General features: G+C 42.1%; 1 protein-coding gene across 8 annotated transcripts in view; it reads right to left on the bottom strand.

Annotated features, from left to right (window-relative positions):
• RREB1 (ras responsive element binding protein 1) overlaps positions 1 to 23,253 on the bottom strand; it is a 141,017-nt gene that overhangs the window by 15,599 nt on the left and 102,165 nt on the right. For all 8 annotated transcript variants that reach the window (XM_065584925.1, XM_065584930.1, XM_065584926.1 and 5 more), the window contains 2 exons: positions 9,914 to 10,103; positions 4,568 to 7,319 (listed from right to left, as the gene is read on the bottom strand). In XM_065584925.1, coding sequence (XP_065440997.1) covers positions 4,568 to 7,319; positions 9,914 to 10,103 — 2,942 coding nt within the window. The remainder of the gene's footprint in view (positions 1 to 4,567; positions 7,320 to 9,913; positions 10,104 to 23,253) is intronic.

The raw sequence follows: 23,253 nt of genomic DNA, 5'->3' as shown, positions 1-23,253 counted from the left end.
CTTAACTTTTCTTAAACAGAATCAGCTCATGGTATTTTCAAAATTTATTTATTTTTTCCACTGTCACCATAAGGGGGAAAACCATAATTACTATGACAAAGTGTAACAGTGAAGATATCAATTCAAAATTAAGTTATTAAAACAAAGAATTTTTAAAACCTAGTTACTTTTCTTTATTTGTGCCTTTATGTATTTCTCAGTGTGGACAATAAAAACAGACTTGTCAGTCTCATTTTATTTATAGATGATTTCATTTCAAAGTCTAGTGGTTACTTGGCAAGGTTTGCAAGTCAAAGTTTATTTGTTTAAAAAAATGCTTCTACCAGTAAGTCTTAGCAACATCTCACTGTTAAAACGTTAATGTCAAAAACTCATTTTTAAAAACCTAAGCCTTGGGCCAAATTTGACCTGACAGCATCCGTTAAAGAATCACTCAGGAAGGTTTTTAATGAGCACACCACTGATTTAAAATATATATGGTTAACCTGCTGTAGACTCGGGGGTCCAAATATACCAGATTTTTTTTTAAACCATGCACTGCCCCACATGCAAGGAACGAAGTGAAATTAATCATCTCTGAGGCAACCTCTTGTTTGTTTCAGTTTACTATTGGAACACAGAGGAGGAAGACGGGGAGAAAAGCAGAGGGATGAGGGTGGGGAAAATAAAGTGACGGGAGAGGACAACTCGAGGAAAATCAAATACAGTCAAGCAAAGAAGAATGAAGAAAGAAACATATTAAAAGGACAAGGGTTCAGATATACTCAGACACAGTGGTACAAGTGTACAGGTACCACTTCTGTGCTCTTCCACATTAGAGTATACCTGACCCACTGATAACCAACTGCATGCTGTGCATCGCAATACAAACCAATGGTATTTCATTTACAGGTCAAATACTTCCAGAGAAAAGTTCCTGGAGTCACAGAGAAGTACTGAGGTGGAGATGAGGAAGTGGAAGGAAGCTATATGGGATCTGGTAGTGTGAGGGATGGAGCAAAAAATGTGGGAGAAAATGACAGATGGGGAACTTAATGATGGGGTAAGGCACCAGCACTGAAGATGAGGTGATGGTGCTCCGGCAGTATGAAAGAGGAAGGGGCCAGCATGCATAGGATGGGGTGTCAAGAAGAACAGACTGTGTTTAGTTATTTTTTTAAAATAGGGGGTTGGGGAAGGAAACCACATTTTAAAAATGAAAAACATATTCTGACCCTCCTTGGAAGAAATACCCCCAGTATTAACAAGCATAAGAGACATATATTTTAACTTTTTCACATTTGTATAACACACTTGCTTAATGTTGGCATGTGAACCCCAATTTAATGCTTGAAATGGTGGAGCTTTTCCTCATTAGGATACTCATTTGCTAAGCTAACTGGATAATTTAAACACTTAAGCCTGGGAACAACACAGATAAGTAACAGATGGGGAGAGGTTATTCACCACTTCCCCAACTAAATCAATCTCCATTATTTGTTTCACAACAGCTTATTACAGAAATATAGGAGGATGTGAGGAAGGGGACGTGGTGAGTGGCAAAAGCCAGGACTGTAGGCCTGACAAATGAGAATACAGTGCCAAGATTTCCCCCTAACTCCTTCAGATCTGTTGAGGCCAAAACCTTTAAGTGTCTCCTCCATCACTGTCCCAAGTCAGGGAATGCATAGCAAACTGAATAAAATATTCATAGTTTTCATGACAAGAAGGCTAAATAGACTTGCTCTGAAGTTTAACCAGAACTACCCAACACATTACAGAGTTCTGATGTGCGAAAGGGGCTTCGGGAAACTATCTTTTCCCAAACCACCTACTAACCTGTAGCTGTCCCCCTCAAGAATTCCCATTGCACAGCTTTTACTATCACACTTCTCTCTCTGGCACCCATCAATATTGTATCTACTACACCTGGCTCCCAACAATTTCTTCTATGTGGTCACACCTCTGACAGAAGGTCCCATTAATGTTTCAAAAGATTTACAGCTTGTTTTTGTTATTCACGACTGCCTTCCTGACCAGTACTTTATAGGCCTTCATATCTCACTCCTCCTTGGTCAATCCGTGTAGTCTCCGAGGCCTTGTCTACACTAGATTTTTCAGCTGTCAATTATGTTGCACTGGTACAAAACCCCGAGTATAGGGTTAGCGTGCTAGTGTCACCCAGGCTAAACTGCTCTAGTGCAAGTCATAGTTTATATCAGGAAACCACATCAACACTAGGGGTGTATACCAGCACAGCTACACCGGTGTCACTACACTGATGGCTAAAATACTCAGTGTAGACAAGGCCAGAGTGTACCAGGATGAATCTGAATTGATTGTAACCATCACTGTAAGTGATGCCATCAGCAGAGTGGCTGCTCAGCAAGGAGGAGGATACTGGGCTAGATGGACCATTGGTCTGACCCAGTCTGGCCATTCTTATGTTCTTTACCTATGCTGGGGATCTGCACCACTTAATGCTCTCAGTGGCCAGCCACCAACTTAGCTGTACTGGTGCAAGTCCCTAGGGTAGACAAGCAAAGCTGCTATATGAACTGATGGAGCTCATCCCCAGCTTGGAGTTAAGGTAAGTTCCACCAGTGCACATCATGGCTTATTGTGGTTTCCTCTGTCTACACTATGTGTCTGACCAGGGCAGATACTTTGGTGGCTAGTCATTGTCAGCTGTAAGCAGAGCAAACCCCAAGTGAAGACACATAGTGTTCTGCCTCAAACACTGGATGCTGCTTTTCTGCTAAGGATGCATTTCCTCTTTGGAGGGTGGTGATTTAGAAGATGATTAAGAGAGACCTCAAACACCCCTTATCACCGAAAACGAGCTGTGTATTTAGCGAGACAAAGCAAATTTGTTCTGTGCAAGGCAGAAAATAATAGCTTTACTGTTGTACGGGTGTTCTGCAAGTTACATGCTCATGTCACCCAAAGTGGACTGTAACAGGGATTGCTCTATGGGTCAGAGTCCCTTTAAATTGCTTAACTAACTTTTTTCAGCTCTTCAGTTTTCTCTCTTCATTAGCGACACAGTCAGTTATTATATTTTGCATTCTTTTCAAAATGGAGATTAAACTTCCCTACAGTCTGTACAAGCAGTAAACGCCTTTGTGAATCAACACTACTTGGTTAATATACAGAATTCCCACAGGAGAGAGCATTGCTTACAAATAAATGCCCGTTACTCTTATTCTTTTTGATGTCAGGATTTGACATTCCTCAACACAAAAGCAAATGCTAAGAGCTTAAACTGCTATTTCTCCTCTTTAAATAAAATGAAAGCGAGACTAGGGGTCCAAAACTGCAGCTTCGCTTCTCTCTGTACACAGGATGAGAGTCTACCCATGGCTTGCTGCAATGCTAGTTGAAAAAGGAAAGTAAAAAGCAATGCAGCATTCACTACAGCATTATTTATTTGTTTTAAAGTGAAAAACAAACAGATCGGTCTCCTCATAACGCCCTTGGAATATAAAAGTTTAATGTTATTTACACAGCAACACGAGATTAAGAAAAAGTTCCAAGGAATATACACAAAAAGAACAGGAGTCTGAAAGGAATATACAGTAAGTCTTCTTGCTTCAGGGCATAAGCCAGCCTCCTAAATGTCTGGGGTTAGGAAGAAACATCCCCTATGGTGCAGGTTATTATGCAGTTGTTCATTATGATATTTCTTGCACCTTCCTCTGAAGCACGGGGTACTGACCACCCTGAGCAACCAATACTAAACTAGAGGGACCACTTCTTTGATCCAGGATGGCAGTTCCTACGATCTTGTTCTGCTATAGAGTTTTACATTTATTTGGCCTCAGTTTTAAATTTCCTTATATACTTACTAAAGCTGACAAGATGCTAATAAAGAAAGGCAGCCAAACAAATAATCAACACATAAGCTCATCTTCAGAATAAAGTTAGAATAATTGAAAACTAGAGGGAAAATTCTCTTCCTAAGCACAACAGAAGAACACCACTGATGTCAACTGAGGCTACAACTACACAGTGAACTCGGGGTGTGATTCCCTGGCTTGTGTACACATACTTGCACTAACTCTCATTGAGCTAGCATGAGTATAAATAGCAGCAATAGAGGCACAACTGAGCCGTGCCGCGTACAAACTGCCCGGGTATGTACGTGGCTCAGCTGTTCCTCTGCTGCTACTACCACGAATATACTGCTATTTATACTTGAGCTAATGCGAGTATGCGTACGCAGAATCACACTCCTAGCTCATAGTGTAGACATAACCTGATTTGTGCCAGATCTGTACTACATGTAGGAGAGCAGAATTTACTCCTTGATATCCATGTACTGAGCTACAATACTGACAAACACTATAGTACAGTGTTGTGTTTCCATACCCCAAAATAACGGGAATGGTTGAGAAGTCACAAAACAAAGAGCAAAACTATTCAGACTATAAATGGGGGAGATGAATGAATGAATGGATGACACCCTTCCCTCCCGTCCCTCCAGCTAACATGGTGCGCGGAGTCTCCCAAGAAGTCAGAGAGTCTCTTTCAGGGAAAGTAAGCTCAGTGACTACAACCTAACCATTACAGCATGAGGTTCTCTTACCTGTGTGAGTGAGCATGTGGCGCTGCAAGGAACTCGCCCAAGGAAAGACTCGGGGACAATAAGGACAGGTGATTTTTTGCAGGCAGTTTGAGTAAGCATTCCTCTTTCCTCTCAGCAGCTTATCGTCGGCAGTTTCTCTCTCGTCTTCACTTGTGCCGTTTCTGTCAGCTTCCTCTTTGAAATTATCAGTGGACTGCAGAAATGGACTAAATTTATTAGTGTCTGTGGTAGCTAGCATCTTCTCTATGCTAGCAAACTCCCCACTTGACTCCAGGTCCACACCACTGCTCGCTTTAGGCTTGTTTTTCGTTCCTTTCTTCCTACCTCTTTTCTTAGCCAATCCAGCATCAGCAACAGGAGACTTCTCTGGAACATTTGGATTGTACGCCTTCTGAGTAAGGTCACTGGGAAGGCTGGAATCTTTCTGGATAGCCATTGTGATTGTCGCTTTTGGTTTGGAGTTCCCTGATTTATCCGAACCAGCGGAGCTGCTGGCTGCCTTGGGACTGGAGTCTGTTACCTCTGTTTTCAGCAAAGCAGGAGCAGAAGACACAGATGAAATGATCTGGGCAATAGAAGCCAGAGGTGGCAGCTCTTTAGTTACCGGAGGCTTTGGCAAAAGAGGTGGTGGCTTAGGCCTTAAGGGTCGCAGCAAGCCAGGGTTGCCAAGAAGAGCTGGGGAAATGATTGGGACAGTCAAATGCAAGGGACCCTTCAGTGGCTGCGAATGTTTGAGGGCTCCATTTTTCTCCACGCTTCCGTTGGTACTGAAGGCCAGAGGGCACTGCTGACAGTTATAGAGCTTGTCACTATTCCCAGAAACTTGGTCTTGTTTCTTGGCTTCACTCTGGACATCATCTTTATCCTTCTTGAGGGCTTTGGGAATTGACAGGTCTATGGGCTCCATGGAACAGTCATAGTGAGACAAGGAAGAGGTGCCAAACAGGTTCTCCTGCTTCACTTGCACTGTGCTTAAGTTTTTGTTCTTTTGCGAGAAGTCTAAGGGCTCGTCAAAGTCCATCGGGAAATTATTTGCAGGTTCACGTTTGATTGGAACATGAGAAGGTGCCCCCCGCAAAAAGCCATTCTGCGATTCCAGGAAAGACGTGATGGACTTGCGGTCCATGTAAGTGCTGTCCTCCAGTAGTGGAGGGTCTGGCTGGTTCTCCTGAGGACTGCAGTCCACTGCCAGGATGTAGTTCTCTATCTCCCTCTCTTGCACATGTAAGTGTTGCTTGAGGATATGGTGAATGCAGTTTCGCTTGGCTGAGAAGGCAGTGCCGCACTCTTTGCACTCAAACGGCTTCTTCTTCTGGCAGCCGCTGTGAGTCCTCATGTGGATGCGCAGGGCGCGATAATGCTTGAGGTCCTCACCGCAGAATTTGCACACTGTGTCAGGGGAGCAGAAAGCATCCACCATCTCCGCCGCATTGCTGGTGACATACTCAATGTTCTTTTCTATGTCCTTCCTGGTCACTTTGAGGTGCTTTTTGCGCAGGTGCCTCTCACAGTTGGCTTTCACTGTGAAAGGGTAGTGGCAAATTTTACAGATGTACGGCCTCTCTCCACTGTGTGTCCGCAGGTGCCGAATCAGTGCTGCCTTGTCAGCTGCAATGTATTCGCAGATGTTGCACTGGTAAGGGGAGATGCCCAAGTGAGAGCGAATGTGAGCCCTCAAGACACCAGAGAAGGCGAACACCTGGTCGCAGAAGCGACACGGGTACAAGACTTTCCTCATTGCTGGTGCTTTCTTGTTTGTGGCCCCCGCAATGATGGCCTTGAGGTCCCCTTCTGTGACCTCTTGCTTGATCTTGGCTTCCATACTCAAAGGCAACAGGGCTTCTATGATACTATCTTGTTCCAGCTGGGTTTTCATTTCGTGCTGACTCAGTGGCTCTGTCTTGGGCTGAGGGAACAACTGTGAAGAAGGACTGGATTTGTTTCCTGATTTGGACTGCGTAAGGTGAGCCCTGGAAGCGGACTCCACAGAGTTTTTGATCAGCCTCAGTGGCGGCGGGGGAAGGCTTGGACTGATGCACCCAGGCGAGGCTTGCTGTGCACTGATCAGTGGAGGCGGCGTAGAGGTCGCTACGACTGTTCGAGGAGCCACCAAGGGCTTTGGCTTTAGTGGAGGCATATGCTTGAAAATAGACTGCACAGGGACAGGAGGTGCCTTAGAAAGTGGTGGAAGACTTATCTGAGGAGGAGCTGAAGAAGCCATCTTCAAGATCTGCTGAATGTCGGCCAGTTCAATGGCAGACTCGTTGGAGATGGGTTTGACCACAATACTGCTGTCGGGCTGAATGATAAAGCCCTTCTGGAAAGGCTGCAGTGACAGGAGCTTCATATTCTCTTTTGTAGGCGGAAGGACCGAAAAAGAACCTCCCATGGAAGCAGCTTCCAGAGCAGACATGTTCAGCAGGCTAGTGCTGCCAGGTCCTTGAGGTAGGTTACTCTTCAGTGTTCTAAGCTGCATGTCTTGGACCTCATCTTGCATAACCTCCTCCTGTTTGACAGGCTTGATGTCTTTGGTGTGCTGTAGGCCCAAGGACGCCATGTAGACTTTCTGGTCTGGGTTCTCACCAGCTGGGGTCTTTACCTGCGGTTTGTGCTTTTCTTTTCCCTGATCAACCATATGGGTTTCTATGTGCAGTTTGAGTGCCGAATGCATGGGGAATGCCTTGTTACATGTCTCGCAAATAAACCGATGAAATTCACTGATGCATCTTCGCAGATTCGTTTCACACCAGACCTACAAGATAGCCACAAAATAATGTAACTGACCTAGTATTTGAATTAGAAAGCCTAAATATCAAACAAGCCTTATGTTTCTGCAGAAAAAGAAAACAAATTTCACTTCTCCCCGTCTCAAGAGATTGCAAATTTTATGGCAAACTTTCTTCTTTTCCAGTGTAAACTAACCTTTTTCAGAACATGAAGATTATTTTTTTTTCAAAATATCCCTTTATATAAACAATCAAATAATATCCATCAGAAGTTAACAAGTAATTTTATTAACAAAAGAGAGAAATTTAAAAGGGGGAAGGGGGACAAACAAGAGGAAAGAGGTTTACAGCAAGTGAAGTTTATGTAAATTTATTGTAAAACACCTCATAGGGGAACATATTTAAATTCATGCATACTTTTATTAAGGTATGTGTGAATTAAACGTAGCCCTCAGGCTACTCTCATGTTGCTAGTATTGCCCGTGTGTGGCAAAGTTTGTCCACCATTGTTTTATACACGCCAGGCTTATTCTAGGACATCATTTGCAAACAGACAGAGGGCTAGCACTATGTTTACAGCATCTACATTTTTGTTTATTCTGGTATCCTCCAGGGTTTGCAACTCAGACAGGCAGGGTTAGCAAAATGATGTTTCTAAAAAGACAACATGTTTATTATGCCCAACAATTCATCGCCCTTTAAAGAAAGGTAAATCCTATGCAGAATCCTGGAGAATGCTTAGATTACATTTTTGCATACCTAAAAGTGTGTGTGTGTGTGTGTGTGTGTGTGTGTGTGTGTGTGTGTGTGTGTGTGTGTGTGTGTGTGTGTGTGTGTGTGTGTGTGTGTGTGTGTGTGTGTGTGTGTGTGTGTGTGTGTATACACATGTAGTGGTGATAATTATGTGATAAACTGCATTAACATGAACCTATGACTACATCATCTGCTTTCTGCCTACTAATCCAGCTGTTTCAGGACTAAATCTAACTTTTCAAACTCCTGAGCAATTTAGTAATAAAAATAATAAAATAAACCAACCTGCCAAAAAATGTTCCCTTCTTTCCTGAATATGGAATTCCTTCATAAAAACCATACCAATCTGAGATGCAGATTGGGATAGTTATACACAGTCCTGCACCAGTGATAGAATTTAGGTCTAGTACATGGGTACGCAAACTTTTTGGCCCGAGGGCCACACCGGGGAACAGAAATTGTATGGTGGGCCATGAATGCTCACAAAATTGGGGTTGGGGTGCAGGAGGGGGCGTGGGCTCTGGGGTGGGGCTGAGAGGTTTGGGGTGCAGGAGGATGCTCCAGGCTGGGATCGAGGGGTTTGGAGGGCAGGAGGGGGATCAGGGCTGAGGCAGGGGGCTGGGGCATGGGGAGAGGCTCAGGGGGTGCAGGCTCCGAGCAGTGTTTACCTCAAGCGGCTCCCAGAAGCAGTAGCATGTCCCTTCTCCAGCTCCTAGGCGGAGGCGCAGCCAGGCGGCTCTGCATGCTGCCCCATCTGGAGGCACCGCCCCTGCAGCTCCCATTGGAGCGTGTAGGATCCGGAGAAGGGACATGCCACTGCTTTTGGGAGCCACGTGGTGTGGCCCGACCCTGCGGCCTTGGGGCCGAGCCGCGTGGTTCGGCCCTGACCCAGCGCCCTGGCCAGAGCAGGGCCAAGCCGCGTGGTGCGGCTCGCTGGCCAGCTTAAAACAGCTCGCAGGCCGGCTGCGGTCTGTAGTTTGCCCACCCCTGGTCTAGTATCTTGCAACCCGCCAGAGCTAGAAAACAGAGATTAATCCCACTGGGAAGGAGAGATTACCAACTTCCTAATGGGGCACTCACTGAACCTGGATGGTCCTGAAGTATTGGACTTTTCAGGCAGGACCTTTCAGTATACAAAATTCTATTTCAGGTCTTTTTTTGAGAGGCACTGTAAATATATTAATTTTAATTTTCTTCTCCTTGTGAGCCCTCTCCACTTGGACACATGGTAATTAAGGCAGGTGGGCTTGGCAAGTAGAAGGATATAAACAAGATTTCCAGTGCAAAATTTTACAACTCAAAAATATTTACAAAATTCTTTTTCTGTGAATTCTGTAGTACGTTCAGAATTCATGCAGATATGGGGGTAGTGTAAAGATTTTATAGGCACACATTTGGGGGAACTGTCTAACCTCACCCAAGGCATCGCCACGCACAAGTAATATAAATTTCATAAACCTCTATACCACACCAAAATGTACATATGAAGAGCAGAGCAAAGCCCATCACGTATTCCTGACTCTATCATGTGTCTTTTATAGGTCTTTTAAATGTGGAACAAAACTAATTTTTTGTTTGGGGGACTGGGAGGAGGAGCAGAGATTCATTTTTGACAGCCCAAAAAGTTTTCCTTTAACAAAATTATTATAAAAAACCTTTAACAAACTAACCTAAAAGGCATCCTCCAAGACGCCACTTGAGATCTAACATCGAGAGGAAAATTGTGGAATCTAAAAAGGTTGAATATGTTCTATAGCTTTCCACAAAATATTCTACAGCTAGTCCCTGCATTACCCAATACAAAATCCTTCAATTAATTCAACAGATAAGCGTGGCTGCGATTTTCAGAGCTAAGGATATAGAATACCTGAGAAATGCGGGGGAATTTCCTACAGGAGAAGTCTGTGAATCCCAAATCATGGAAGCCTGCTGGAATTGAAGGATTGTTCTGAATAAAAGGCTTTCCCAATGGGTCTCTTGGAAGCTGCTTGTGAATAACTGCATTATGACGCAGCAAACCCCGATGAGTGCGAAAGGTAATACAACAAGTGTCACACCTGGAAAAAAAAGAACATAGTAAAAAGTCACAGAGTGTAAGGAGAATAGTCATCTCTTTACGCTGGACACAGTATTTTTTCTGTGATACTAACAACTTGGTAACAGTAAATAAAGTTGTGGCCCATAAAATGCTTAGCAAAACAAACAGGACAGTTTTTAATCACGATCACTTTCTACCAGCTTCTGGCTAGTACAGTAAGTTCACGGGAAGTTCAAAGAATGCAGCACATGTAACCTGAATGTCACATGTTAACGGACAATTAAGAGAGACTGGGACCACAGCATGCTGACATTGTTCCCATTGTCTCAAACAATCTACTTTGATAGCTTTATGTTGTTTAATTTAAGTACAAATTCTGGGACTCCAGTGCTGTAAACATCTTAAAATCGTAGTGGTGGGGAAGGAAGGGATGAGAAGTCAAACTCAAGTCAGCAAGCACCAAAAATCATGTACCGATAGCCTTTTTAATTATTGTTCACTGTACTACAGAATTTCTATTGACCCTATAAACAAACTTCTATGTATGAAATAGCAGAAACTGTTTTATACTCCATATCATTGTCGTACTTTCATTGGTTTTCCTATGTAACACCACCTCATGCTTTCTTTTACATTAGAGCAGGGATCGGCAACCTTTGGCATGCAGCCCTCCAGGGCCAGGACAGTTTGTTTACCTGCCGTGTCCGCAGGTTTGGCCAATTGCGGCTCCCACTGGCCGCGGTTTGCCGCTCCAGACCAATGGAGGCTGCGGGAAGGGCGGCCAGCACATCCCTTGGCCTGTGCCGCTTCCTGCAGCCCCCATTGGCCTGGAGCAGCGAACCACGGCCAGTGGGAGCTGCGATCAGCCGAACCTGCAGATGCGGCAGGTAAACAAACCGGCCCGGCCCGCCAGGGGGCTTACCCTGGCGGGCTGTGTGCCAAAGGTTGCCGATCCCTGCGTTAGAGTATAACCTCTTTGGAAAAAAGCATCTGAAGCAGATTCAAAAAAGTCTCATATCATATACACACACCTCTCATAGTCAATGTATCCCAAAGACTGATCAGGAGTGAACACATTTTGATATCATACCCACACCAAACAGCAATATTTGCAGAACCCTGACTTGCACTATAAATGTCACATTTAAAATTCACAGATTTCAGAATGCAGCAACATTTAGACAGCATGCCAAGATCAAGTGTAAACAACTTGATTAAATATATGGTATCCTAGATTTATACCATAAAGAAGAATTCAAATCTCAACACTGTAAATACACCTCTACCCCAATATAACGTGATCCGATATAACACGAATTTCAATATAACGCGGTAAAGCAGCGCTCCGGGGGGGAAGGGGAGGGGGGGGGAAGGGGCGCTGCGCACTCTGGCGGATCAAAGCAAGTTTGATATAACGCGGTTTCACTTAAAACGCGGTAAGATTTTTTGGCTCCCGAGGACAGCGTTATATCGGGGTAGAGGTGTAGTAAGCAAAACATTCTCATTGAATTCAAACAAAGACAGATCACTTCTATCAGCAGTACCTTGCCGCTATACTGTCAACTTTGCATTAAGGTGTCAGTTTCACAGAAACAAATGCCAATGAATAACAGTAATTTAAACTCTGCCAGTGGAAATTTTATTAGTAATATTTGTACATTAAACCCTATTCTTGCATTCCTGCTATGCTGTACTCCAGAGTGAGGTTTTCTGCAATAAGAGACTTACCCACAAAACAAACAGTGTTCAAGTCACTTGTCCCTTAAACTGCTCATAAGAAGAATTTTTTTGACATCCACCATTACTAATACTGCAGAATCCCATTAATAAAAAAGTGTTTTAAAAAAATCACTAGCTGGTCTTCTAACCTGATTTCTGCTACGCCTTACGTAAATGCATGGCAGTTTTACTGAAAGCACAGTAACTGTCTTCAAGGTAAGAAAACATCCTGCAATTGGAAAGAGCTTCTCTGACAAAGTCCTGAAACAGTCCCCTTCTCTCCTGACCCCTAACTCACTGCCATTGGTGCTCTTTTTATCACTCTGCAAACTTTCATGTAACTTTTTTTTTTTTTAATTCTTCTCTGAAAATAAAGAGATAACCAAGTCACTCACAAAGTAGCTGACTTCATATTCCCCAAGTGCTGAAAGAAACGAGTGTGAAGTATATGTAACACTGCTTTTGTTATCATCCTGTGTAGAAGGATAGGACATGATTATTACGCTCTTGAGCTTTAATCTGCTTTATCTCCTCTGTCAGTTCACTTGCATATTATCTTAATAATTACTGCCAGGGTACTGTCTGCATTCAATTAAATATGGAATCATGCACATTTACAAAGCAATTGTTTACTTCAAGGGCTCTGATAAATGTGATGACAACCTTTGGTCATGCTAGAGAAATACCTATGTGTTAGAGTTCTTAATATCATAATTTGCAGCTGTTCTGTTACTAGGTCTGTGATACTTGTTATTCTAAGGGTACGTCTATACTTACCTCTGGGTTCGGCAGTAAGCAATCGATCTTCTGGGATCGATTTATCGCGTCTTGTCTAGACACGATAAATCGATCCCGGAAGTGCTCGCCATCGACGTCGGTACTCCTGCTCCGCGAGAGGAGTACGCGGAGTCGACAGGAGCCTGCCTGCCGCGTGTGGACCTTTGGGAAGTACCTTTAAGTTCGAACTAAGGTACTTCGACTTCAGCTAAGTTATTCACGTAGCTGAAGTTGCGTATCTTAGTTCGAACTGGGGGATTAGTGTGGACCAGCCCTAAGATATAAAGCTTTGTCCTTTCTTTTAAAAAAACAAAACACCAGAACAAACTCCATGTGTGAGACCGCATGGGAAGGAGGGCATCAAGGGTTAAATAATTACCAAAGGAACTTGTATAAACATAGAGGCATAAACTCTTAGAAAGGATGACATGTCAAACATGAAAGCAAAGAGTGTCATCAGTAACTTTCCATGGTGCCGGAACAGAGGAATAAACTTTGAAGTATTGTATGTATTATTACATATGGTTCCATGGCTTGTAATACAACCTAGCTACTTTGAAATTAATGTTAGTCTGATCAGAAAGTTCATTCTGCCATGTCGTCTTATTATTTATTTGTACTGTGGTAATGCCAATAGTCTCCAATCATAGATCAAAGCCACAAACCCACAAGTTTGATAGAAGTAAATTTTGTTTTCTATACACTCTAACCTTTCAGATGCAATATATCCTAAAGCACATTTTATAAAGGGATGAGTTAAATACAGGTAAGAGATGTGCCTGGAGGCAAACATGGCAGCTATTATGCACTCTGTAATAGCTCTGACCCAGCTCTTTGCATTAAAATCTGTTTTACTGAGAGGCAGGAAACACAGAGCATACAGTTCCCTTTTAGTATTTTCAAATGGTGCCATAAATTCTTGAACTACCAGCTGAACAAACTAAATAGGAATAAAAGGGTCTTTTCTCCATTTAACATATCATCTGAAAGACAGCTCATGGAGCAGCATTGCCTCAGACAGTACCACAGCATCTGGACAGAACACAGAGTTCTAGAGGGATGATGCACCGCAGTCCTACCATCTTATGCCCACTCTGTGTATGATCTAGATCGGCTACTGTTATTCTGTCCTTGTTAGGTTTTAGAGGTCTTGTCAGAAACAACACTCAAGAGTCTTTCTTTGAGCAAAGTCCGGGTAGCTGTCTGTGCTCTTACGCCACCTACAGTTTTAAGGATTTGCTAGTGTTGCCTCAGGTTGGCAAGAAACCTGGTTGAAAAATGGCAAATGTTTTCCATTAAATATTAAAAAGAAAAAAAAATGTAGAAAAAAAGTTTGGATTTTCACAACTGAATTTTTTTGTTCCCTTCCTTCTTCCATCCTGCTGGACAGGGAGAGAAAGAGGTCACGTGATTTTTTATTTGGTTGGAAAATGCTTTTTGTTCATTAAATGTTTTGACAAAAATTTCATGACCAGCTCTAGTTGGCAGGTAATACTGCCATTGCTATGCTGGGCCCGAGGGTGTATAAATCACTGTCCCTTGACTGAACATCTTAAAGCAGTATTGGAGCTGTATGAGACAGTCAATACAGTGGAGACAAAGGCATGCCCTGCTCTCCTCCCTCAGATGCAACACACAGATTCTCTTGTGGTTCAGACTCCTACATCTCACAGACAGAAACAAAGGTTTAGGCAGTGAGTCAGAGAGGAAGGATCTCAGGATTTAAATCGCATAGTGTAGTGAATAAAAATTCTGTCTCACACTCAACACCTGTTGACATGGCTTCAGCTTAGAAAGCTGAAATAAAACCGTCAGGAAAAGCCATCACCCAGAAACTTTTGGAACAGCCTCTATCAGCCAGAGACACTTAACTCCAACAGGCCACTCCTAATGCCTCCCAGCTAACTCTTGGCACCTTGTTTCTAAAATGCTCTTCAAGGACAAAGGAGGTCATTGTAAATCCATTCCTGATGCAGAGCGATGCAGATAGAGCTGTAGGCTCTTAAGGTCTCCCAGGATTTGCAAACCTCACTTGGGCTTGTCAGTCTTCATTACAGATTCAATGTATAGCCATTTTGCCCAACATTGTGTGTGACAGTTTTTTCATTAAGTGCCAAGGACCTCTGAGCTCTTTGTGTACAATTAATTTAGCTTTCAATGCAATGGCACTACAGCTGTACAAATGAATGCCAATTCTATGACAAAGACATACAGCTATTGCTATACTTTATATTGTAACTGATAAGGGAAGTTTCATATTATACTGGTGAATGGTCAATAACATACTAAATATCTTCATATTATTCCATTTTAAAATAAGTTGTCATGCTTGACAATACACCACACTGTAAATGTGTTTATTTTTTTTACTTATTTTATTTGTTTAATTTAGGAAGCCAGGCCTTTATCTTCTTGCTTTATGGATAGCATTATCTTTCATCTTTTAAATGAAAAACCACATACAAATACAATTTTTCTATCTGGAAATCATATTCCTAAGAAGCAAAGAAAATAGTTTAGGAGAACGCTTAATATTTTTTTAATCTGTGCTTAATGGCTTTGGAAAGAGCATGAAAAGTCTGACATGTCAAACAAAGCATTTGAAACATATGGCAAATGTCACAATGAATAAGAAACCCATTACAATCTAACAAGTATGCCCCATGCCCATTGCCAAGTCAAATAAGGATGGGATGATTACCTAAAACACAGATAGAAGTCCATGAAGGATTTCAGTGGTGCGACACCTGAACATCTGAAGGAGGTAAAGACGTTGTATTTGCAAAACAGGTTTCTAGCTGTACTTGATGTAGGCTGGAATTGTTTTAGAATTTCCTAACATGTGCTGTAGTTTTCTATAAATATGAATGCAAAGTGAACTTTTTCTCCAACTAGAGGCAACTAAGCGAACAAGAAAAAAGAATAGTTGCAGTGAATCTGTGACTGTTTCATAATGGGCCTCATTTTCAAACACCTTGCACCTTGTGCTGTCATTCAGATCTATGCAAAGTGAGTGTAAAACACTAACTTTCTGATCTGGTAGCATTTTGTACTCACCTTACATTGGTGTAAAATGCTAGAGAGGGGAGAAACAGGCTCCAGAAGTTACAGGTGCCAACCCCTAATGTAGATGTGAAACACAAATGTAAACTGGGGTTGACTTGGAGCTTAATCCCTATCTTTCTGCCAATGCAGCACATCTACATTATTACAGTAGGGGTTTGCAAGAGTAGTCACACTGGTGCAAATTATCTTAATGTAAACAAGCCCTAAATTTACAAAGGTGAGGAAGAAAATGTATCATTTAAAGGAGAATGCTGGTGTGGAAACAATAATTAACATATAAAATCTACTCTGGCAACAGCATCAGAGGACCCAACCACATCAGCCACACCATCAGGAGCTCATTCACCTGCACATCCACTAATGTCATATATGCCATCATGTGCCAGCAATGCCCCTCTGCCATGTACATTGGCCAAACCGGACAGTCCCTCCGCAAAAGAATAAATGGACACAAATCAGACATCAGGAATGGTAACATACACAAGCCAGTAAGTGAACACTTCAATCTCCCTGGTCATTCTATTACAGATTTAAAAGTCACTATCATTGAACAAAAAAACTTCAGAAACAGACTTCAAAGAGAAACAGCAGAACTAAAATTCATTTGCAAATTCAACACCATTAATCTGGGCTTGAATAGGGACTGGGAGTGGCTGGCTCACTACAGAAGCAGCTTTTCCTCTCCTGGAATTGACACCTCCTCATCTATTATTGGGAGTGGACTACATCCACCCTGATTGAATTGGCCCTGTCAACACTGGTTCTCCACTTGTGAAGTAACTCCCTGCTCTCCATGTGTCAGTATATAATGCCTGCATCTGTAACTTTCACTCTATGCATCCGAAGAAGTGAGGTTTTAACTCACGAAAGCTTATGCCCAAATAAATCTGTTAGTCTTTAAGGTGCCACCAGACTCCTTGTTGTTTACATAAAAACACTTTAATGTCCTTTTGAGAAGTAGTCAACTCTGGGTAGCTTGCTCATGAGGCAAGCCAAGATGTGCAGCACTTATGACTAAAGTACATATGCGAGAGAGGTTTACATAAGCAGGGCCCAGTCATTATCTTATTCTCTGGGCTAATTCTAATTTGTCAGCAATGTAAATAACTTTTTAAAAATGGAATGGCTCTCTCTAAAACAAGATGCAGAATCACCTTTATGTGTAGTTCACTGTAATTTTTAAGTAAAGGACTGTACAGGCAAATAGCAGATGCCTCTTACAATTTTCAATTTCAGTAGTCAATGTCTTTCAAATTCTGAATTATTATACCTCTACCATTCTGTTATTGAGAAATTAAAATAAATACTAGCCTCTGCTTTACGTAAGACCTAGATAAAAGCAATGTTGAAATGTTCCAGAAGCTTAAGCTTCTGGATCTATCGCAGAAGATGACTAAAAAGTAAAATTCTCAGAGCTGTGTGGATCAAAAAAAGGCTGTTGTGCAAATATGGAAGCAAACAAAAGCTACGTTAATTTCCAGTTTCCATTTAAAGCAGATTTTAAAAATGCAGGACAATTTTTTCCATACCAATTTTGCCCTTTTCTAGCCAATATTTTAAGTGACTGTCACAAACAAAATAAATTAAAACAAACTAGCTATAAAAAACAGTCGATGACAGAAACCTTTAACACAAAACTACACTGATAAATCATCCAGCTCTCTCACTTGAATCCCCAATGTGTCAGTATTCTTAAGTTTGAATTCATATGGCATTGCTCTGTTTTCTAGTTCACATCATCCTTAGGATTAATGCCATCTTTTTTAAGGACCAATGCAAAATACTGTGCTGGCATTTTACAAGGACAATGGAACAAGGTAGAGAGGTTATGGAAGGTGGGCGGGGGGGAGAGAGAGAGATTACGCCTTCTCATCTAATTTACTCCAAATGCAGAGGTGGGGAAAGGAGTGCAGGGGAATCACAGTTCTATCACTGATCTTTTCAACTGTGGAGAAGGCTGTAATAATTCCCCCCCCCCCCTTTTTTTTTAAATTTAAAATTTTCACATTTTGTTTGTAAAGTTCTTATCAAGTGACAGACATTCCTTCTTGAAAGGATTTCATTGTTCACATGTTACTTCTCTTGCCTCCTCTTCCAGGGAGAGATGGGGCAGAAGAAGAATGAATTGGTTTATGCTCTTTTTTAGCTCCACCCAGTTCCAGACATTCAACTCCTTTCTGGACAACCCCCTTCCCTCCCCTGCCTTCCTACCCACAGCCCTGAGAAATGATGTCAAACAGCTGCTCTAATCTCTTCCAGTTGCTGGTAGACAGAGTGATGGAACAGTGGCAGCTCTCTGACAACGGCTGCTGTCTCCCACTCAGCTACAGTCACAGATGTCTAATACATACCTTCTCCCATTCTCTACCCTTCCAACAAGACAACTCCATTTTTTTCAACCCAGACTCAGTGCGGTGTGAACACAGAGCAAGAGCCTGACAAGTCTCCTTATGTAAGGGTTAGTACAAAAGCTGTACATTACAATACTACATTGTGCAAAATCTGCACAGAGCACAAGGCTGAAGAGAGACTTCCCTTGTATAACATGGGAGGTTTCTGACATAGCAGACTAGGCCTCTGATGCAAGCAGCTCTAGTTAAGTCAACAAAGGTGGGGCTTTTATTTTAACTTTTCCCTCATTCTCCATGGCCTGTTCTCTTTTGCTTTTACTTCTTCTCCTTCCCTTAAACCTCCTTCTCTCTCTCCCCACCCCCCCCCGATAAAACAAAACAAAAAAACCAACTCCCCCCGCCCCTCCCCAACCCCCAACCTTGGATGCAGTAAGGCTGGAACCATTTCATCAGACATTCTATTTATAGGATGATGCTTAGCAAGGGCACAATGCTATGTACATTCCAAACGCTGCACATTACTCTTGCAGTCTGGACCAATGTGTAGAAGCGTGTGCAGCTCTGATATAAACCAGGGTGACGTTCCAAAGACAGTATTTTAGAACTTGCTGGTATGCTGCAGAGTTAGTTTCAGCATTAATATATCATGACTCCCATACTCAAAGTAACTCAGGTGAAGCTGACCATTACCAGATAAAAATCACAAGTTACTTTCTGAACAGATTACTCTGTTAGTTCTTGACTTTCTTCCCCATCCTTTTCAAAAATAAGGGGGAAGGACCTCACATTTCTGGCAGCAACTTAATGAATTCTGTTTTTTAGCAAATGACTGATTTTTGTAACATCAAGACAGATTCTGACATCTCTACTTGGGTAGAGATGTGCCTCAGTCTGCAAGTGGCCTCACTGATTTCAATGGAATTATTTATGGAGTAAGGTACTACTTAGCATGAATAAGAGGAGACAGAATATGGCCCACAGTTATTTGTGCAACAAAAAATGTAGCTCATTTTCTTATAATTAAGTTTATAACTTTGGCCCTAGAATCATAGAATATCAGGGTTGGAAGGGACCTCAGGAGGTCATCTAGTCCAACCCCCTGCTCAAAGCAAGACCAATCCCCAACTAACGCTAAAAGATAAGCATCAAGAAAGCTGCTTGACAGAATCACAGAGCTAGAGCTACATCTGACCAGAAACAATTTTGATCAAATTAAAAAAAAAAAAAACTACTACAAATGTACCAAATTTGTAGGGTTCAGCACCAAATGGCCACAAAAAATCTTCATTTGCACAACACACAGATGGGTAAATGTATAGACGTGCCTATGGGCACAAAATGCAATTTTACCTCTTGCACCCTCCTTTGAAAATCCAGTCCTTTGTGTATCACAATGTTCCTTTCAAATACCCAGTAGTTGCATATTTTAAAAAGCTTTTGCAGAAATTAACAAAGGATATTTGCTACAGAAAAAGGCCCCAATAAATGTTCTCTCTCACTACATTACTTAGGAAGGAAGCACATCTCTCTCCAAGAGCTGGTCTACACTAGAACAGCTCTCTGTTGATGAGAACAGGTGTCAGCACTGGGTGCAGCTGAACCTGTACTGAACATGGCTTGCCCTTGTCTGTACTTGCAGCCAAACCATGCTTAGTACCTGTTCAGCTGCTCCCCTGCTGATGCGGTCACTAGCACCAAGTAGTCTTTTTAATGCAACAAACCCTGGGAGATGGGATGGACTAGCACACTAGACCTGCTATACCAGCCTCAACCCCTTCCCCCCCATACGAAGCTCCTTTCTGTAGTACACTCAGCACGTCATCCTGTTTCTATTCTCGTAACCAAGCTAGATATTCAACACGCTGTGACATCCTACACAGCTTCTCATAGGGGATGTCCTCTCTGCATCCACTCACTGTCTGATATCCTATCCAGCAGCTTCAGATTCCCAGGCTCACAGCACAATGAGATCCCTGATGTGACCGTGCAGTCTCTATGTCTGAGCAGGACTCAAGTGCTCTGTAGAATTTCCTCGTTCTCTTTTAAATAAAAACACTAGAGTGCACTGTAGCTAAAATCCAAGTCTGTTCTGACAAATCAGCACAAGGACAGATGCTCTAATAAACCTCACCCTGTTTTATTACTCAGTTTGATTTTATTTAGTCAGTGAACAGATGCATTCTCCAGCTGGGTTGCATGGGGTTTTGTTGTTGTTGTTGTTTTTTGTTTTTGTTTGTTTCCTTGAGATCATTAGGAATTACTTTCTGCCACAGTTTATTGTTTGCTTACAGGACTTACCAGTATGAACGCAGACTCTGATCTCAATCACATGGGTGACTCAAATCAGCTCATTGGAGTTACTCTGGATTTAAACTGGTGTAAAGGACATCAGAATCTGGTTCATTGTTTCCATCAGCAGGACATTGTTTAAACTCTCCAAGCAAGCAGCTCTTGTGACAGAACAGGATGCCAGTGAATTGAACTGACAATGGCATGCAACTGACCCCTTTGGCTTAAAGCCTTTAGCTCCACCCTGTCTAGTAGCCGTTACTAGACTAGGTTAGGTAAACTATTCTCACTAATGCAATTTAAAATGCTGACTATAATTACAAAGGTGGAATGGCAGGGTTCTTAACTTGCTAAAACCAGAAGGAAGGAGTCTGTGGGTGCATCTATGCTAGAATATTTCATATCTGTCCTCCAGCACTTGGCAATAGTGTATGTCCTTGTGTATGTTGGGCTCCGGATTATTCAGCAGAGTGTTATGAAAGTGATTTTCAGATTTACAACGTGCTGAAAAGGCTTGGACCTGATTTATGCTTGCACTGGTACTAGAAAACAGGTATGAAACTTTATAGTGTTACACAGAGCACGCGTCTCTGGTATTGCACGCTGCTTCAGGTGGCATGTAAGCAGACAAACAGAACTTTGGGTCTTGGCAAATACGTAAATTATTTCCATCAGCATTTTGTTTTCAAATGCATTTATTTTGTCATTTTTAAGTCTACAGATATATCCTACATAAATATAGATGATTTGTGATCTTAAACGAGTCTTTTTTGTTGTTGTTTAAAATCATTTCAGTGCACTTTAAGAAAATCCTACAATTCAGTCGCCTGGCTAGTTTCTCTCTTGGTTGCTGATTAAAGGGTCCATCATAACAAAGGGCAAAAATATACTGCTGTAAATGTGAAATAGTCTAGATACTTTTTTAAAGTTTCATTACTTTATTTATCAAGTATAATTTTGAATACAAGCACAAAGGCCGTTTCACCGTGGCTTGACTTCAATGGGACTACTCACATGCTTAAAGTTAAGCACTTCTATAAGCTTTTGCAGGATTGAGGCCTAATACTGCCTCTCTGTGCAGCATCCTGCCACCTACAACAGGTGTTGCCAGGAAGTGTAACAAACCCAGCCTGATCTGAACTGCAAGCAGGAACCCATCTCTGGGATACAGGAACTGATTTCTTCCTCCTATGTGATGTCATATACCACCAGGATTCCATGGTTTGAATACAAAAGTTCAAGTAATTATTCTGCTTAGACAGCGCTGGGAACACCACCTAAAGTTAGATTTGCCTAAAATGGAAAGTATTAAGACCCAATTTTCAGTTGCCTATAACTTTACAAAACTTTCATTGTTTGGTCTGAAATTTTCCCTTGCCTGGTGTCTGCCTCCAGGTGAATTTTTTTGTAAAAAAAGTTTTAGAAAAAAGGAAAAAACTGACATCTTCCCAAACTTCATTTTCAGAATGTTAATAAGTGCTCACAACTGTTTTGTTTAGAAGCTCTAGCACAGTGGTTCTTGAACTTTTGTACAGGTGATCCCTTTCACATAGCAAGCCTCTGAGTGCGACCCCCCCCATATAAATTAAAAATGTTTTTACATATTTAACACCATTATAAATACTGGAGGCAAAGCGGGATTTCGGGTGGAGGCTAACAGCTCGCAACCCCCCATGTAATAACCTCATGACCCCCTGAGGGGTCCCGACCCCCAGTTTGAGAACCCCCGCTCTAGCACTTACATGGCATTTGAAATTTGGCATGGGGTGTGTTGCCCCAGGGTGCCTTCATTTCCCTTCTGAAAATCTATCCAAATTTGGTTGAGTTATAAGTGTAATAAAAATAATCTTTTTTTTTTTTTTAAATCACTGCTCTGACACGCTCAGCAGAAGTTTGTAAGATTTCACCTAAGAGCCTTCTACAGTTACCAGTTACTCCATTAGCTCAAGTGGTAAATGTCTTTACAATGGATCTAAAGTTCACAAGCCTGCTGACAACCCATGGGGGGCAGTATGTTCCACATAATGGAATATCTATTTTATCAGTTTGCTGGGGTCCTGCAAAGAAGTTAAGAGTTTATGTTCCTGCATTTAAAGGCACTGTCTTGAATGGCCCAAAAGAGCGCATTTTTCAATCACATTAGCTCAGTTAAGCTAGTTTTTAAACACAATAGAAAAGCTCTCTGAAGACTCGCTAAGATGCAGGCCAACACATCTGAAGCCACAAGAGCTCTTCTCCCAGTTGCTGTAATTAAATAAAAATATGTATTTATTTTAAAATGTGTCTAGAAGGCTTTTGATAGGTGTTAAAAGCTGGTCTGCAGAATGATTAGCCCCTCCCTCGTCTCTGTTCTGAAGAGCAAAAAGGGTGTTCGGGGTAGGGAAAAAGGTCATTGTGTCCCCCTGAAGCTGTGAGGGAGGAAAAATTAAAAGCCCTTTCAACTGTGGGTACAGGGAGAACTGAAGACAGCCCGGGGGGGGGGGGGGGGGAGTAAAATCTTTTGGTTAGAGTAAAATCAAGTGAAGAGATTTTTGGTGTACATACTTGAAGAAAAAAAAAATTCACACTTTACATTAAGCCTGTTCCATTGTACTTGCCAAAGGAAAGAAGAGAAACCTCACACACTGCCTCTAGAGGTTTCTGCTCAGGAAATCCTCATGCCTCATACTTCTTGAGTTTTGCTGGTGCTGCTGATGCAGTCGTGAGTTGTCCATCAGGTGACATTTACAGGCATTTTTCCATGTCTGACAGCAACAGGGAGCCACAAAAGATTCCAGAGAAGTAAGCCTCTGCGTGAGATTTCTCCTTTTCCCTGTTGGCTATATAGCGTTTCTCAGTTCAGCTAATTATATCAACGCTCGGATACAAACTCACCAAAATAGCTGGAGCCCTGCAGAGAAATCACTGGCTTCTTTAAATAATCGAAGCGGGGGAGGAAGAGGATAAAAACAGCACTGTTGTGCCACC

Source organism: Chrysemys picta, chromosome 2, assembly GCF_011386835.1.
Source record: "Chrysemys picta bellii isolate R12L10 chromosome 2, ASM1138683v2, whole genome shotgun sequence".
Classification (NCBI taxonomy): domain Eukaryota; kingdom Metazoa; phylum Chordata; order Testudines; family Emydidae; genus Chrysemys; species Chrysemys picta.
Note: the sequence above shows the minus strand (reverse complement) of the source record. Positions and strands in the feature narration are given on the sequence as shown.